This window comes from Tiliqua scincoides, chromosome 1, assembly GCF_035046505.1.
Source record: "Tiliqua scincoides isolate rTilSci1 chromosome 1, rTilSci1.hap2, whole genome shotgun sequence".
Classification (NCBI taxonomy): domain Eukaryota; kingdom Metazoa; phylum Chordata; class Lepidosauria; order Squamata; family Scincidae; genus Tiliqua; species Tiliqua scincoides.
The window spans coordinates 123,219,353-123,235,957 of record NC_089821.1 but is presented as its reverse complement, the minus strand read 5'-3'; the positions used below and the strand labels follow the sequence as shown (position 1 = coordinate 123,235,957).

The following is a 16,605-nucleotide window of genomic DNA, read 5'->3' as shown; positions in this document are numbered from 1 at the left end:
ACTGCAGCTGGTCATTCAATGAGGCTTCCCCTCCCAGGTAACAACAAGCCCATAGAAGCCATGAGGTTCATGATTGCTGTGAACCACCTCCCCCTTGCTCCCCCACCTCCTTTTCCCCCTTCCAGCCAATCAGAAGGCAAGAACCCCCTTAGTCTCCTCCTCCTGCCTTCCCTCAGCCAATGAAAATATCAGAAAGCTCATCCTTTATCCAATGATCACCCGTTCCTTTCTTCTTATTAGAAACGGGAAAAAGAGAGCCCCGCCTCCTCCCCATTCATTGCAACCCTTCCCTGCCTCCTGGCTGGAACCTCCCTGCTGCCCGCCCCGTGGGACTGCTGGCCCCACGAGGTTTTTCACACTGTGAAAACAGTAAGCAAACTTACCCAGACACAGGCAGATTCGAGTCAACATGCGTGGGGATGAGTGCCAAGTCAGGGGGGCCCTGACACAAGTCTTTTTCAGAGTCTTCCATGCACGTGACTCACGAATCACTGAGTCACTCGAAATCACGCATTTTCACAACTCGAGTCTGAGTCATCCGAGTCGAGTTCCCAACCCTGCCCCCAATGTATGCAAGTTCACCGAACTATGTGAAAAGATTCTGGCCGGTATAGGTTGTACAGTTCCAGCCTATTTATACATGGATTTTTTATTCACGGATTTGACTCAACACGAATGGCTCCTGTAAATGAGAAGGAACGTGCTGATGCCTGGAGAAGTTTAAATCCCTTTAAAATCAGTTTAAAAAACTGAACAGTCCTTTAACAATATCCTCCTTAAAGAGAGAGAGGGCAGCTGGCTGACAATCCATCAATCCTTCTCTCTCCAGGCGACCCTTCCCTTCCCCCTGAGCACGTAAAAGAAAGGTGATCACTTTGCATTGGTGAACTGAGTGAAGCTGACAACTGATGGATGGATTGTCTTCTTAATGACTCTTATCTTACATCACAAAGGTCAGCAAGGCTGTTTTTAAAACACAGGAGCAAAGAAACTTTGTTTTTTAAATTGTTTTGCTATAGTGCGTTTTTTGCCATCCACGTGAGTGCTTGGAACGGAACCCACATGAATAATGAGGCTCCACCTGCACACCAAAAAGGGTATTTTTTACTGCACATTCAGGACCCCTGGAAAAGTAGGGTTCCCTCAAATGGAATGAGAAGAGTCCAACACAGTTTCAATCTTTTCAACTGAATACCAGCAAGTCAGACACTACACTTCCCAGGCCAGGCAGCCCAAGCGCTGTACTATTTTTTGTGGAAAATCCAGCTGAACCTTTCCATTATTTGCATCAACTTATTTTTGCAATTAAGTTCTTAGCTTGCCAAGATGATACATTCAGAAATGTCACCAAAACCAGTGGCGACCAGAATTACCAGCTTTTTGTCAGACCTGAAAGGCTAACAGTGCAAACCAAACAACATGTGATCAAGATTAAGTGCCTGCAACAAATCTTCCATGTCAGATCCTCTTCAGTTTTTAAAATACATGGGGGGGGGGGAGAGAAACCGACTAAGGTCACCTGACTTGACCCTTGGCGACAGGTGTATTTTGTGCAAACAGTCGGGCTAGCAAAAAAGAATGGGTGGGGCACTTGCAAAATTACATGTTTTGTTAAAGAGCAAGCTGGTATGGTGACATCTCGTTTTTTTGCCTCTTATGCTGTCCCGCATCTTGAACACTTTGGAACAGGCTTCACTGAGCTTCAACTAAATGTGATGGTACAATTAGAAGAGCAAAGTTCAGCACAGTTTATAGCTTCATCAGGAAGTACTGGCTGCCATAAACAAAAGCTGGATCAGCCAGTAGCTATTTACAGTGTTACATTCCACACTGGAGGGGGGAGATTCTTCACATTGCAATTCAAAAGCCATGTCAAACTTGCATCACGCTGCAGTTAATCTGTCACAAAAAATCTATTTTAGTTAAGTTTAAACCAGTACCCATACATATTTCTAACCATCCTCTTTCCCAAAATCAAATTCAACTGTTTTGTCTAAAAAGTTGTCTTTTAGCTTCCTCACTGATTTTACTTCTAATGGTTTGTGCTAAACGTCACTATATAAAAATCAGTTGCACTGTTTCAGTTGTTTGGTGGGTACTTAAGGTTCCAAGCAGTTACAAACTTTGCACTAATAAAGCAAAGCTTTGGAGGGCCAATTTGGACATCACTTACAGCCCAATCCTAAGCTGCACTGGCACAGCCAGGTCACAGGGTCTGTGCTACTTCCAGGGTGGCTGGAGATCTCATCAGGGTAAGGGGATATAGTATATCCCAACCACCCTATGGGGCTTCTCAGATCAATGACAGGTATATTGCTGGTGTAAATCTGGAAAGACTCATGTAGGGCTGCCTGGCCCGGGAAGGGTGTTTGGATGAGATGTGCGCCACCACCGTCAAGGCTGCCCCCTCCCGGGCCTGATCCTCCCCTCATTTAGCCCTTCCCCAGTCAAAAACACCACTTTCCACCTCCCTCCCAATACCCCTGTGCCATCCGGCACAATCTTACCTGTGCCAGCCAGTGCAGGGCTTGGATGCAGTGCCAGAAGGCCAGCACAGGCCTTCACACTGTCGTAGTTGACTCTCGAGTAGCTACAAACATGTCTTACGGCACGTTTGCAATACTCTGAGCAAATACAGGGACAACCGCACTTGCTCAAGGCTGGACTTAAGATTGTGCCATTAATGACAAACTCTTGAGGGCTAGCGACTTAGTGTGTAAAGTGCTCCATTTGAAAATCCCTATTCATACAAAAAGCTCACTGAGGGCACAATCCTATCCAACTTTCCAGTGCTGATGCAGCCATGTCAATGGGTTGCGTGCTGCATTCTTGCAGGGGGGAGACGAGACATAGAGGCCTCCTCAAGGTAAGAGAATGTTCTGTTCACTTACTTCAGGGCTGCATTGGTGCTGGAAAGTTGGATAGGATTGGGCTGACCCTAAGTTACCTTAGACCAACCTCTCTCTCTAGCTCACAGGGTTGTTGTGAAGATAAACAGAAAGCTTGCTGTTCATTCTAAAACATGGTTTGGAGGACTGAGAATATGATATCTGAAAACAGTCAAGTGATGATACAAATGCGCTCAGTCTTGCGCATTTCTATACAAAGAAATTCTTACTTTAAAAAAAATCTTTTAAAAAATGTGTTTTAATAAATCACGTGTCCACAGTCCGTGATTCATGTTGGAGACCTCTCTGAAAAAGTCCTTGGTTAACAGAACACAGATTTTAAAAGTATTTCCTGTGGTTATCCTCACTAGTGCTGTCTTTCTATTTCAATTAAGATATAAAAGCCTTCCTTCCTTATAGTTGTAATTGATTCATGTTAGAAAAACAAAGGGGCAAAATGATGACCATTCTAAAACCTATTGGGGTTTAAGAAAGCTTTCTCTCCTACCAAAACAATTATGCTTAGATGAAGCTTCTCTTTGAGTTATAAAAAATGACTACATTAGTAAGATATAACCAGGAGACTCTCAGCGAGATGCATGATGGGAAAACACTATGCTGTACAATGTGTCAAAGAGCAAGAGGATCTATCTCATGCAATTCCCATGTCCTCCCAGAAGGCGTATATTTTATATTCTGTGACAGGACAGCAGATTTAAGCTACTGGAAACGTTTGAACACAAAGTTTTTTTGGTACAGTGATGCCTTGCAAGACGAATGCCTCACGCAATGAAAAACTCGCAAGATGAAAGCGTTTTGCGATTTTTTTGGTGACTCACAAGACAAATTTTTCTATGGCCATGCTTCACAAGACGAATTTCTTTGCATTTTTTTTTGTTTTGGTTTGTTTTAAATCGCACAACCGTTAATACCCAGGATGCATTGAAGTTTTGTGCTTGAAATTTTTGAAATCCTCTGTACAGTATGTATGCCTTTAAAGAGCACTTAATAAACACTTTTTAAACCAAATTTGACTTTGTTCTGACTTTTTTTGCCCATAGGAACGCATTAATTAAATTTCAATGCATTCCTATGGGAAACCGCGCTTCGCAAGACGAAATTTTCGCAATACGAAATGACTCGCGGAACAAATTAATTTCGTCTTGCGAGGCATCACTGTATTCCTTTCCTAGGAAGCCAACTCTTGAACTTAATTTTAGTCATCTAAATAAGACATTTTATTATTCTGCTCAAGAATCTAAACACAAAAACTCCTTAATCCTTATTTTTTTAATGATACAACTTTTAACCAGTCAAAAGACCAAGCAGCAGACAGAAGGCAAGATGGCTGGTCAAACATTATGAAATCTGTTTAATGGCTGAAAGAAATCAAACTGAACTGACCCATGTCAGTGCAATACGTTATAGCCGCAATATATTACTGTATAAGATCATAATTCACTTTAGACATAAAGCAAAACCATGGTTGGCAATTAGGAATGTTCCAGGAGGCTTGTGCACACCCTCCTCATATGTGGGTTTCCTTATCTGCTACCTGAATTTTCATTAACCATTGTTTGCTGCGATATCTACCCTGGAAAACTACGGTTAGCATTAGCCTCTAAAATTATCATTTTTAAACCTGCTACAAGCCATAGTTTCAAAGTCTTTCAGATGTACGGCACTAAGTATCATCTCAGTGGCGGACCTCCCCAGCCCTGCATCCTGGGACAAAGGTCTGCGATGGCGCCCCTCCCGGGATGCCACCAGCCCCCAGGGGTAAATCCGCCCCCTCACTTACCTGGAGCACATGGAGCCTCACACAACTCCAGGACGCACTGGAAAAGCCTAGTGAAGCTTCCCCAGTCTCTGTTAAAGAACAGTCTCCAACTGTGTCGGAAGCCTCAAAGAGGCTTTCGAGCGGTCCTAGAGGTATGTGAGGCTCCACACCTGGGGCATTTGCCCGTTTAAGTGAATGGCAGGTATGCCACTGCATCATCTGAAAACTCAGAGATCACAGCAAAATACAAGTAGCAAAAACCAAGCAATGGAGAAGAGAACCCAAGTATAGGGGGGTAGGATGGAGTGAATGAGCCCATGGGTGCGCTCCCATTCACAGAAAGTTTGGCATAGTATCTTAACTGAGCCAGTAACTAAGGCTGAGTTCACACATACAACAAGCTAGTGGTCAATCTGTTCCCAGCCTGTGCCATTTTTTTCAAATTGCAGCTGTGGTCTCACTGACTGAATGCTTTTCCAAACAAACAAACAAACATAAAGGGCCATGTTCATTTTCTATGTGCAAACAATTTTGTGTATCTGGAGGAACATTCAATCATTGATTCCCCAACATCGTTAGCAGGGGCCAGGCCTGAAGAACTGCAACTTGCTACTGTTCTCCTTTACCCAGTTTTATCAGCCAATGATGTAACGTAGGACAACAGCCCTTCCTGTCATCTAGGCTGCTGCTGTTAATCTTGCTCTCCAGGTATGGTCCAGTTTCTTCCTTACATGCAAATGACTTGAGACAGAGAGCAACCCTGCTACCCTCAAGCCCAAAGAGAATTCTGCTAGTTTAAAAATAAAAAAACAAGCCTCCAAATATTAATAAGTTAACTTTGTTACGTTCTGTTTTCAGTTCTCTAGGGTTCAGGGTAACAAAGAAAGCTATACTTCCAGTCTGTTTAGATCACAAATCCGTCCTTATTTAATCACCAGTATTGTTAACTCACTAAACAGCCTGGTCATTTCAGGCTGCTTTCATTAAAATGTCTTACAATGTTTTATACACATTTACGTAGAAGTAAGTCCCATTGTGGGGGGGGGGGGTAAGAGCTTAAGGGGGAAATTCCGTATAGTTGGAACTATGGGGGGACCCTTGGTATCCACTGGGGAATCAGTTCTTGGAACTCCCTACCCCCCCCCCCATACTGAAAACTGTGGATAAGGAAATCCACAATTTCAGTTCCTTTAAACCCTCTGAAGGCAACCAGAGTTGTGCTCTGGCCCCCTCCAGGGAGCTTTCTGAAGCTCACAGACGTCACATACAACCGCCCATGGCTTCCATGAGCTGCAGAATGGCCATCACAGCCTAAAAAAGCTGCATAATAGTGGATAAAAAGCTGCATAATACAGCCAATGTGCTGCATAATGTGGCACAACTGTATACCCAAGCCCTCTATGAAACAGATCTGTTTTTAAGTAACATACCTTATAAAAGTTAATTAAACTAGCTCAAGCCTACTAGATTTCATTGACACACAGGCAAAGGTACTCCTGCACCTATTAAGGGTGGCCTGCACCAGATGTGACATAAGCCAAGAACAAAGTATGAAGCAATGACATTCCCATGTGCTGTGCACAACACCTGAGCCTTGGAATGGTCAGGCTTTGTCTCTAGTCTGCTGAGTCAAGGAATAAGGAGCAGTACCGTGGTGGAGAGGCAGTCAGGAGCTTGGGCTTGAGGATATGCCATAACCAGGCCCAGAGGACACCCTGCTTCTCCTTAGGCACACAACATATTTTCATGACTTGCACCATTTGTAGAATCCACAGTGCAGAGAGGTGAACCCAAGTTACAGCTAGAGAATCCTTCTCACGACCCCCTCTCATGGGCCCTGCACGTAGCACTCTGTGATGGGCATTCTGACAATTCTCTGCTTATACTGAAAAAAGCATACGCCAGGATACGGTAAGGATATTAAGAGATTTGAACTATATACCTCCATAAAGCTCTAACATGGTTGTTGTTGTTTTTTTAAACTGTAGTTCACCTCTCTTCCTAACATTAAGCAATTGAGGGCCCAATCCTAAGCAGGTCTACTCAGAAGTAAGTCCTATTGTGTTCAATGGGACTTACTCCCAGGAAAGGGAGGTAAGGATTACAGCCTGAATGTAGTCGATATATAAATATTTCAATGAGATAGGCACTACCAATGCTCCAGTGCCTCAATAAACACTACACACTTTTCTGAAATTGTCTATACAGTATTGTAATGGAATCATTCCATCACTGAGTAAAAGCAAAGAGTCAAGAAGTTACTAATCGGTTTTGGCCATCTGATAACACAGAGACACTCTTGACTGGTATCAATGCTACCAGTCACGTCAAAAGGAATGAACTAGGAGGACCCTGTGATTTCCCCCCATACTACAGGATACAGCACATACCCTGTTAGCACAGCAGCACCAGCACTGGATAATTGGATAGGATTTGGCCCTAAGTCACTTCCAGTTCACACCAGCAACTTTCATTAGAGTCTGGAGGTGTTCTGAGGCCTGGGGAGGCCACATGCTGCCTCTAGGGAGCAGGGCCCAGCCCCCAGGTAAGTTATTGTGGCGCTGTCCCCCCTGGATTTAATTATCCATAGATTTCAGTATCCACGGGAGAGGGGTCCTGGAACTGATCCCCCTCAGATTACGAGGGCCCACTGTATAAGCAAATATACTGTACGTGTTTGGTCTAAGATTGACTACACTGTTCTGTATATTTCTGAAATCTCCTCTTGTCAAACAACACACATGGTATTGTAGAATTGAAGAATTTATTTCCAGTATATTTTTTTTTAAATGAGCAAATGAACAGAGTGTGTTTCAATAATCTAACACAGGGGTGCCCAAATCCTGGCCCGGGGGCCACTTGTGGAGCCTCAGGGGTTCCCAAACAGGCCCTCTGGGAGCCCCCAGTCTCCAATGAGCTTCTGGCCCTCCAGAGACTTGCTGGAGCCCATGCTGGCCCGATGCAGCTGCTCTCAGCATGAGGACAACTGTTTGATCTCTCACCTGAGCTGTGGGACGAGGGCTCCTTCCACTACTTGCTGTTTCACATCTGTGATGGAGCAGTGGCAGTGAAGGAAAGGCTGACCTTGCTTTGTGCAAGGCCTTTTATAGGCCTTGAGCTACTACAAGATCTTCATTCATTCATTCAAGTTCCATCTCTAATAAATTCATTTATGTAAATTTATTCAAATTTTACATGTAAATTAATTCTTTTCTTCCCCGGCTCCCAACACAGTGTCAGAGAGATGATATTGCCCTCCTGCCAAAATGTTTGGACACCCCTGATCTAACACAATGTGATGAGGGCATGGTGTACTATGGCCAAATCTGCTTTCTTCTTGATGAGGAAATGAAATGTTCTTAATGAAAAAGGCACAATACACACACCAGAACCAGGAAGCCAAGAAAAGCAATACAATCAAATAGTAAGCTGTCAACATCACTGGAGAGGTTGTTTCAAGATCTTCAGCTACAGCTACATTTTCATTCACTACATACACCAAGTTTCTCAATAAAAAACAAACTCCCAAAGAATCTGGTTACTCTAAAAATTAAAAAAAAATTAACTAATCCTCCTAGCACTGTGACTACACTCTTTTCCTTGTACATACAGTTAATCTAAATAATAAGTTAAGGCTCCGTGAATGAATGAGCAGGTTAACATATAAACGATATAGCCGACTGGTCTAATTAGAGGTAACTGTAAGGAAAAAAATCTATTATTTGCTCCACTTCCCACAATTTTAGTGGTTTGGGAATCCATGGGAATGACACTTTCACAGTCACCTCTACAGTTTACTTAAGGACTTCAGATCAGAAATAAATGTCTAGCTGAGCAGAAACATGAGTAAGTCAGATTATTTAGTCTACATGCAAACCATCAGACATTGTGAAGACTCACCCTCTACTTTTCTTAATTTAACAGGCAGGTTTACATTTGGCTTGCTGTACTTCTAACTAGAGATTTGTACAGATATAGCAAACCCAAGAAACCATTGTCTTTTCATCTAAACCTCAACATGCAGCACCAGAGTGCCTATTGCTAAGTAGCACATTTGCTAACAAGGTGCCCCACTTCACATTGATGGTCAAGGTTCATAGAGCATGTACGTTTTATTTTTTCCTTAGGGCATGGGTATTCTCATCCAGTGCATGTGATTCTTTCAAACATGTAAGAACTCTGCATGGTCAAACATAATTCCCCCATCTCCCACTATAAAGGTGTGAGGAATTAGTATCTATGCACAAGTGGCACGGTGAACAGAGGAAGAGGGGTGACACTTCCACCCAGAACTCTCCCAATCTTATCAGGCCCATGACCCACCTCATCCTCCACGATCACAGTGCTCCTGGTAGTGCTGGGGTAGCCTCTACTGGTCGCACTGGGCTGGCAACCCACTCTACTGGCTTCTGCAGGCCTCAGAATAGCCCACAGAAGCCTCCAAAAGCTGGTTTTTGGAGGCGAACTGGAAGTTTTCTCCAAAAGCAGGAAGTGGCTTTTGGAGACTTATGCGGGTCATTCTGAGCCCTGCAGAGGCCAGCAGAGTGGGTCGCTAACCCAGAGCAGCCCGGAAGAAGCCGCCAGGGCCACCCAATGTTTCTGGATTGACTTGAGTCATCAGGATGCAAGGGCAATCAGGAGGACCTAGCCTGCAACCCCACAGTATGCGAAAGGCTGCACTACAGCATATTGTAACTTCTTTGCTCAAGTGCCACTTCTCACGCCTCCAGGTTTGCCCTCCAAGTACCAAATTGTGAGACAAGTGGTCTGATATGGCTCTCAAACAGGATCACTTAAACTGGACAAGAGGGACTTGGTAGGATGGGGTATCACTAGAAGTGGAAAAGGACGTTTTCAAGCTTTTACTCCAGCATGGTGTCTTTTCCAGTGGCTATTGCTGTGTCTCTCTTGTATTTTTTTTAAGATTGTGAGGCTTTTGGGACCAAGGAATCTTCTGATTTATTTTACCATGTAAACTGCTTTGTGAACTACTCTTGTGGAAAAGTGGTATACAAATATTCTTAATAATAAATAATAAATAAGAAGAAGAAGAAGAAGATGGCGACGGCGACTATAATCTGGGGCTATCTGAAAATTTCAGGAGCTACTATCACTCATTGAACTATACAGTGTGCTCCTGACCCCGGCCCTTTGCCAGCCACCAGGTACGCAATAGCATTTTTGAGTTACAAAACTCCTCCCACACTAAAACAAATTCTGTGTGTGTCTATGCATACCAGAAAACTAAGTGCTTGCTAGTGTCCTTAAAAGAATGCTGAAGGACGTTATATAATCACAAATGAACTGTATTGCCGAAAGGAAGTTTACTTCAAATGCCTTTAAAAGAAGCTTAGCACATTCCATCTCTCTGGATTAAGTCGACTATGAGCCACTGCCAATGGGAGAGCCGGGGCTCAACTCAAATTACCCGAGTGGCTACTACTTCACCACTGTTGGACAGTAAGTAGCAAGAACAACATCTGGATGGTGGAACAATGTGGCACAAGAAGGTCATGTTGGAAATGCGCACCACCAGTCTCTAGGGAAGTAAAGAACAGTCAGGATCACAACCACATGTAGAAAACTCCCTGCCGACGATCAGTGCATGTCAGGGAAATAGGTCAATCCTAGTCCAGACTTCTTCCCAGCATGGTTGCTTCCTAAGGGTAAGGGCTCTTTGCCAAAGGGCAGTGGTCCCCAAATTGTGAGACGTGGCTTCCCAGGAAGCAGCAGAAACCAACAAGAGGAGCCAAAGAATCTTCAAGAAAAACTTGCCACCCTATACAATGTATAGGATTGTAGCCCTAATGGGGAGCCAAGGCAAGTGGCCCAATAAGTTAAGGGAGTCCTCAGTCAAAAAAGTCTAGGAACCACTGCCGTAGGGGAACATCCACATTGATTCTGAAATAGTACAAGGCTAGAGTACTTTTTGGGCTCTGGAGTCTATAATAGTGGGAAAAAAGTAAACTAAACTCTGCTATACCCCACATCCCCCGCTGAAAGAACTGTTACCTTCAAACCACAGATATGCCTGGGAGTAAAAAAACCAGAGTAGGCAAAAGACATAACAGCATGGGCTAAAACAAACCACCACCACGCCTTAATACCGTTCAAAGGTAAAAACAGCAGGAACTAAAACCTGTTTGGGTACACTACAGTTCCTTAAGTATTTGGGTAAGTTTCTTCAGCACTCGAGATAGAATTACACCTTCAAGGATACAGAGTGCATTGCTTTATCTCTGCTCCCTTAACAAAAACTGAAGGTTGCATTATTGTTGTTGTTTGAAAAGTAACCTCCTTGGTTTATTAAGACCCAAAACACAATTGGACCAAGGAGATATTTGTCTATGTTGTCACTCGCTGCTAGCTTTTCAAACTCTTGTTAACTGTGTCAAAATGGCAGAATTCTCAAAGCTGCCCAATTCAATGAGTTGTCAAATGCGAGGTTTATTTGCACACTCTACCCCCACCAAATGTTCTCTGCCTCTTTTCAGAGAGACAACTCTGCCATGGCTCTTTATCCAAACTCATAATATCACTGGCAAACACCATCTGAACCAATCTGATTTGGAGGAGAGTGAGATTGTGGTCATCCAACTCACATACCAGGAGCACTTGTCTCATCTCTGGATGCACACAGGTAGACATCACATTTGAAGAGCACCTCTATACAAATTAATCCAACATATAGAAGCTTGAACAGTGTCATTGATTCCCAGACTTAGCATGGCATATTGATCATATAGCTTGGGACTATGTCTGTTGAATTTTGTGTGTATATGCTGGTTTATGTACATTTTGTTCATCTTCCTCCAAAGAGCTTTGGGCAACCGAGGGCTACCCGCATTATATCCTCAAAATCTCCCCATAGATTAGGCTGAACAATAACTCCCGTACCAAGGACACCTAATGAGCTTCACAAATGAGCAGGGATTTGAAACCAGGTTTTCCTAATTCTCTAATTCTCCACTGCACCACACTGGCTTTCTAGGTGTTATTTGTATCTCCAACTGACCCAACTATACACTCCAATACGGAAAAAAAGTTTTCCGAATCTTAAGAGGCAGAAGACAAGCCAGTGTCAGCAAACAGAAGAACTTCTGCCAGATTTTTAAAAAGAATTTTCACCCTTTCTCCCTGTAGGGCTGATGTTCCAAACTGGGGTGTCACGACAACCCAGCCACTGGTCCCCTAAGGGACGGGGAAAGGGGGAAGGCAGCGACACAATCCCCAGGATCGCACCGCTGTGGGGGAAGGAGGGGCTGTTTTTAATGTACCTTACCTTCTCCTGGGGTCCAAGAAGTGTGGGAAGCCCCACTGTGTGCTCTGCAGGGCTCCCCGTGGTTCACAGAAAGTGAAAGTTGCGATTGCGACGCACTTCTGCTTTGTGACCGCGAAACTGCAAGTGGGTTGCCATTGCTTCTTTCGCTTTCTATGAGCCGTGGGGAGTCCTGCAGAGCATTCCATGAGGCTCCCTGCACCCCTCAGAGCCTGGCAGAAGGTAAGGTATGTTAAAAACAGCTCCCCTTCCCCCTGAGGGGCGTGATCCTGAAGACTGTGATGCTACCTTCCCCCTCCCCTACAAAGACTTATCTCAGGAGATATACTCCCAAGAAGTTTGAGAACGCCTGCTGTAGGGCATTCTTGATGGATCAAGCTTCTTCCATTAGAAACATTTTGATTGACTCTGTTACTGTATAATCTTCCAATTTGCTCATCTGAACAAGTGCCCAAAAGAAGCACAAGTGCTTCATCCATTATGCAGTTCTCAATTTGGAACCAAACCGCAAAGGCTCTCTTAATTCTGAGCACTGATCCCAAACAAAAAGTGCTCTCCAGACAAAGATAAAGCACTTTCAAATCCTATTGATTTCAGTGGATGAGAGACAACTGTAGCTTATGCTAAGGCAAATTTTAATCCTTGCTGGTAGCAGACAAGTACTTTTGGATACAGAAAGTAGTTGATAAAAGCCATATTTCAAATTTTTAAAAAACACTAAAATGCAGTGTATCAACATACAAGATCACCATCAATAATTCTGTGCTCTCTCTCGCCTTTTTATTTTAGGGTTGGAAAGAAACTGGTTTACAGTTTGAGCAATTCAATATTTTCACACTTTTTTTCTATACCCCTGGATGTTGGCATGTGATGGAGCGCCGTTCTTACGTAGCCCTCAGTGTTTTGGTACCATCTCTTATATAACCCTCAAAAGGTTTAGCCTTATGCAGGGGCCAATCCCCTTTTAGCAAGACTGTACTACTGACAGTTAAATACGTGTAAATGACATGTAAATAGGGATATATAAAAGCAATTTGACAATAGAATTCATTCATTATTTGGGATTTTTTTTTTAAAGCCACTGTTAATAAAGAGAAGTTATTTTATATGTACAGATCTTTTCTGTTCTCTTTCAGTCAAGCAAGCTGTTCCCTGGAAGACCATCTCTGCATTATTTCCAAGATGATCATTTGAATCTGAGTCACTTGGCTCATAAATAGGACAGCTGATAAACACCACAGTGCTGAGACGTATTCCTCTGGTGGTTGCAAAGCCGCACAAGTCCTGCAAGTTGCCCTGCAAACATAAATAACTTCAAAACGGATATAAATCACTTGTAAAGTTTTAAGAGAAGTAGTTTTTGCCCAGTGGGCTTTTAAACTCCAAAGCCTGCACATACTTGCCAACAGATTCTGTCCCATTAAAAGAGGTTATTTTTAACCTGTTAGGTTATTAAATCTTAGGTTATTAAAAAATAGGTTATTAAAAATAGGTTGTTAAGTCATGTGCAACTTCTGAATTCTTTAACATTATCCAAACTGAACGGCAGCCTATTTTCCGAACGCCTAAAATACATGCTTTAAAAATATTTGCCAGAGAACATGTATTTGAAATGATGTGACCAACATTCAATAACCTCTTCTTCAATCAAGAAACTGAACTGTTCATAAAAGAATCTATACACAAACACTAGAATGCAAACACCATTAACAGAAAACCACCACATCATGCCATGCACAGAGCTAATTAAGCCATTTCTGCCCAACACTGCATATACACAACAGGGACCAAACATGTACACCTGTGGACTGGGCAGAAATGGGTCAATACAGTTAACAGCCTTCCCTAAAGCTGTGCGCCACACAGCCCCGCATAGTTGAACAACGTTGCCACACACTGACCGCGATTGTGAGCCCTTCTGGGACAGAGAGCCATTAATTATTGGATTTTCTCCGTTAACTGCTTTGTGAACTTTTCGTTGAAAAGCGGTATATAAATTCTGTTAATAAAAATAACAACTCCTTCACGGCCACAGAGCTCAACAATGACAACTGGATCATCGCCAAGCACTCCAGACACCAGCAGCTGAACCACACAGCCACTACAAGCATTGCACAATCAGAAAAAAAAATGGAATGTTGATGTCAATGCAAGACAGTTTTCATCTAACTGCTATTTCCAGAAGAGTAACACACCTTCACATGAGGACATGCTTATACCTTGAACTGGCTGGTGAGGATACCATGAGCCATGATGCACTAAGCACACACTGTGGTCAAACTGGACTTTCCACATCTTTGGTGCCAATTCTTCCCCCTCCCCTGTGCTACTGTTTGGCCCCCTTGGATGACATGGTGTGGCTCATTGCAGGGAACAAACATGCAACTTGGCACATCCAAGTGAGAACTACCTGGCTCATGTCCATTCCAGATTTATTCAAAAAAGAGACGCTAGGGCCCTCAGTTTGTTTTGCTTCCTCCATTCATACTACCAAGCAGTTGCACTCAGTGCCACCACATTCAGGTCCCTGCAAAGTTTTCAAAACATTGTTCCCATAAAGTTGCAGCCAGCTCAATGTGGTATCCTCTTGACTTTCCAGCAGGAACAATACCATTTTTCTAATACAACAATCATTGTAGTCATCTTAAAATTTCTGCCCAATGTTGCATATATGCAACAGGGATCAAATGTGCACACCTGTGGGCTGAGCAAAAATGGGTTAAGAAAGTATCTATAGGTAAAACAAGTAAATGATCTTGCAGGGGAGATCAGGCAGTTAGTAATGCTAAGAATCAAGGGCAGAGGTTGCCACTAACTTCACCAATGTTAAAATACCTGTTCATATGAAAGGAAAACGTGATTAACATAATAATTAGCTTCTGAATCAGACAATGTGACATTTGTGTTTCAAAAGCAGCTTGGAGCAACCAACTGAAGAAAAATGCCTCAACAACAAATTCCTATGGCTCAGAGGAACATTCTGCATGCTCTTTGCTACATTTGTGCTGCACACAGATACAAAACATAAAGTACTTTGTACATAAAACTGATAAAGAAACCTACTCCAGGAAAAAGTCCAGAGGAGACAGAAAGGAAAGATAATAGTGGAGTCTGATTAGAGAAACAATGATATCCAAAAAGTTAGGATAGCAACATAACAATACAATTGTTATTGTATTTAACAATTTATTTTAGCCTGCAATTCAATGCTTCAATTCAATGCAATTATTTTAGCCTGCAATTCAATTCTGGATCTAGTCCGTCTTTGACAGCACCATCAGGTTTATGCAAGCCAAACAGCTATTTCACACTTCACGCAGAAGGAAGTTGGAGTTTGCCACACTCAAAAAGATGCTGCAGCTCATCCTGTATCCAGGATAAGCAGATCCGTCTAATATTTACCATATAAATAAAAATGCAATGTGTGAAATAGACCTTAGTTATCTGTGCCCAATTCAAGACCGTAAATATAGGAACAATGAGAAAAGCACTGACTGTTGTGGTCCACCGTACCAGCATATTTTGATTTCATGAAGATACAAAACTTAGCAACAAGGTTTCCAAGAAACAACTCTTCATCTGTTTGAAAAGTTACCTTATTGCAATAGAGCATCCAAAGTTCATACAGCCTCTCCCTGGACGCCATCCTTCACTTTCTCCACGCTGCTTGCGAAGAAGCATATATGCTCAAGATCCTACCATGCTCACTTTCTATTCAAGAGGTTTCATTTCTGCATTCAACCAAGGAGGGCAAAAACGAGTTCCTCCAATGCCACTGAACAGTTCGAGCGGCCAGTGTGTTCTCTCTCTTTCATCAATGCCACTTTAGCGTTAACCTCGAAAAGTAAAATTAAACCTTTCGGGCTTGTGACCATGCAGGAAAGGAACAGTAATAACTCCAGATCGTAAGAAGGGCAGGAAGCCCCACAATAAAATCCCACCCTACTCAAGTTTTCCTTATCTTCTCAGTGTCAAACTGGATGGTTAAGAGCTCTTCGCACTGGGGGAAAGTTTTCAGTGTACCATGAAGATGTGCAAATGACCACCTGTCAAAAGAAAGACTATTAGTCAAATCAAGAAATTATAGGTTGAGACACATATTCCATTTCTACACCTCAAGTAGTTATTAATTTAAAGCATGAGTTAAATAGTTTGTTTACTTGCCTCCTTTCCCTTACCAGAAAGAAATCAGAAGGGATTTGAATGAAAGGCAGTGTTAAGAGGCAAACTCTTCCCAAAAGCAGCCAGTCTCAGAACTGTCCACACTTCTGGCTCCCAAACCAGGTGCCCGAGTGCTTTGGGTCAAAATACGCCAAAAAGTGGACACCTCCTGTACAGTTTTCCAATCGGTGGCGATAATTAAAAGCATCAAGGGGGGGATTTAAAAGAAAACACTGACCATATAGGAAGGTAACCTAAAGGGGGTATAAGGGAACCAAGTTCTTTTAACTTTTGCAAACATGTTTCAGCGCCAGATCACCCCCTACTTAAGCCTGCCTTCCAATATCGCATCCCCACCCCCTCAATCGTCTCTTCTGGGTGCAACCCCAGCATCACAGCCCCAGCATCACCACTGCCTTCTCCTTCCTCTTGCAAGTGTGGATTTTCCCTTCCTCCTTTCCCACCCCCCCATGCTGATTTGCAGCCTCTCCCTACCC

General features: G+C 43.0%; 1 protein-coding gene across 1 annotated transcript in view; it reads right to left on the bottom strand.

The window, feature by feature from the left end:
- Positions 1 to 15,703, bottom strand: part of NBEAL1 (neurobeachin like 1) — a 119,571-nt gene extending 103,868 nt beyond the window's left edge. Inside the window, exon 1 of the mRNA XM_066622699.1 lies at positions 15,543 to 15,703. Coding sequence (XP_066478796.1) covers positions 15,543 to 15,593 — 51 coding nt within the window. The 5' untranslated portion in view covers positions 15,594 to 15,703. The remainder of the gene's footprint in view (positions 1 to 15,542) is intronic.
- Positions 15,704 to 16,605: the final 902 nt, after the last annotated feature.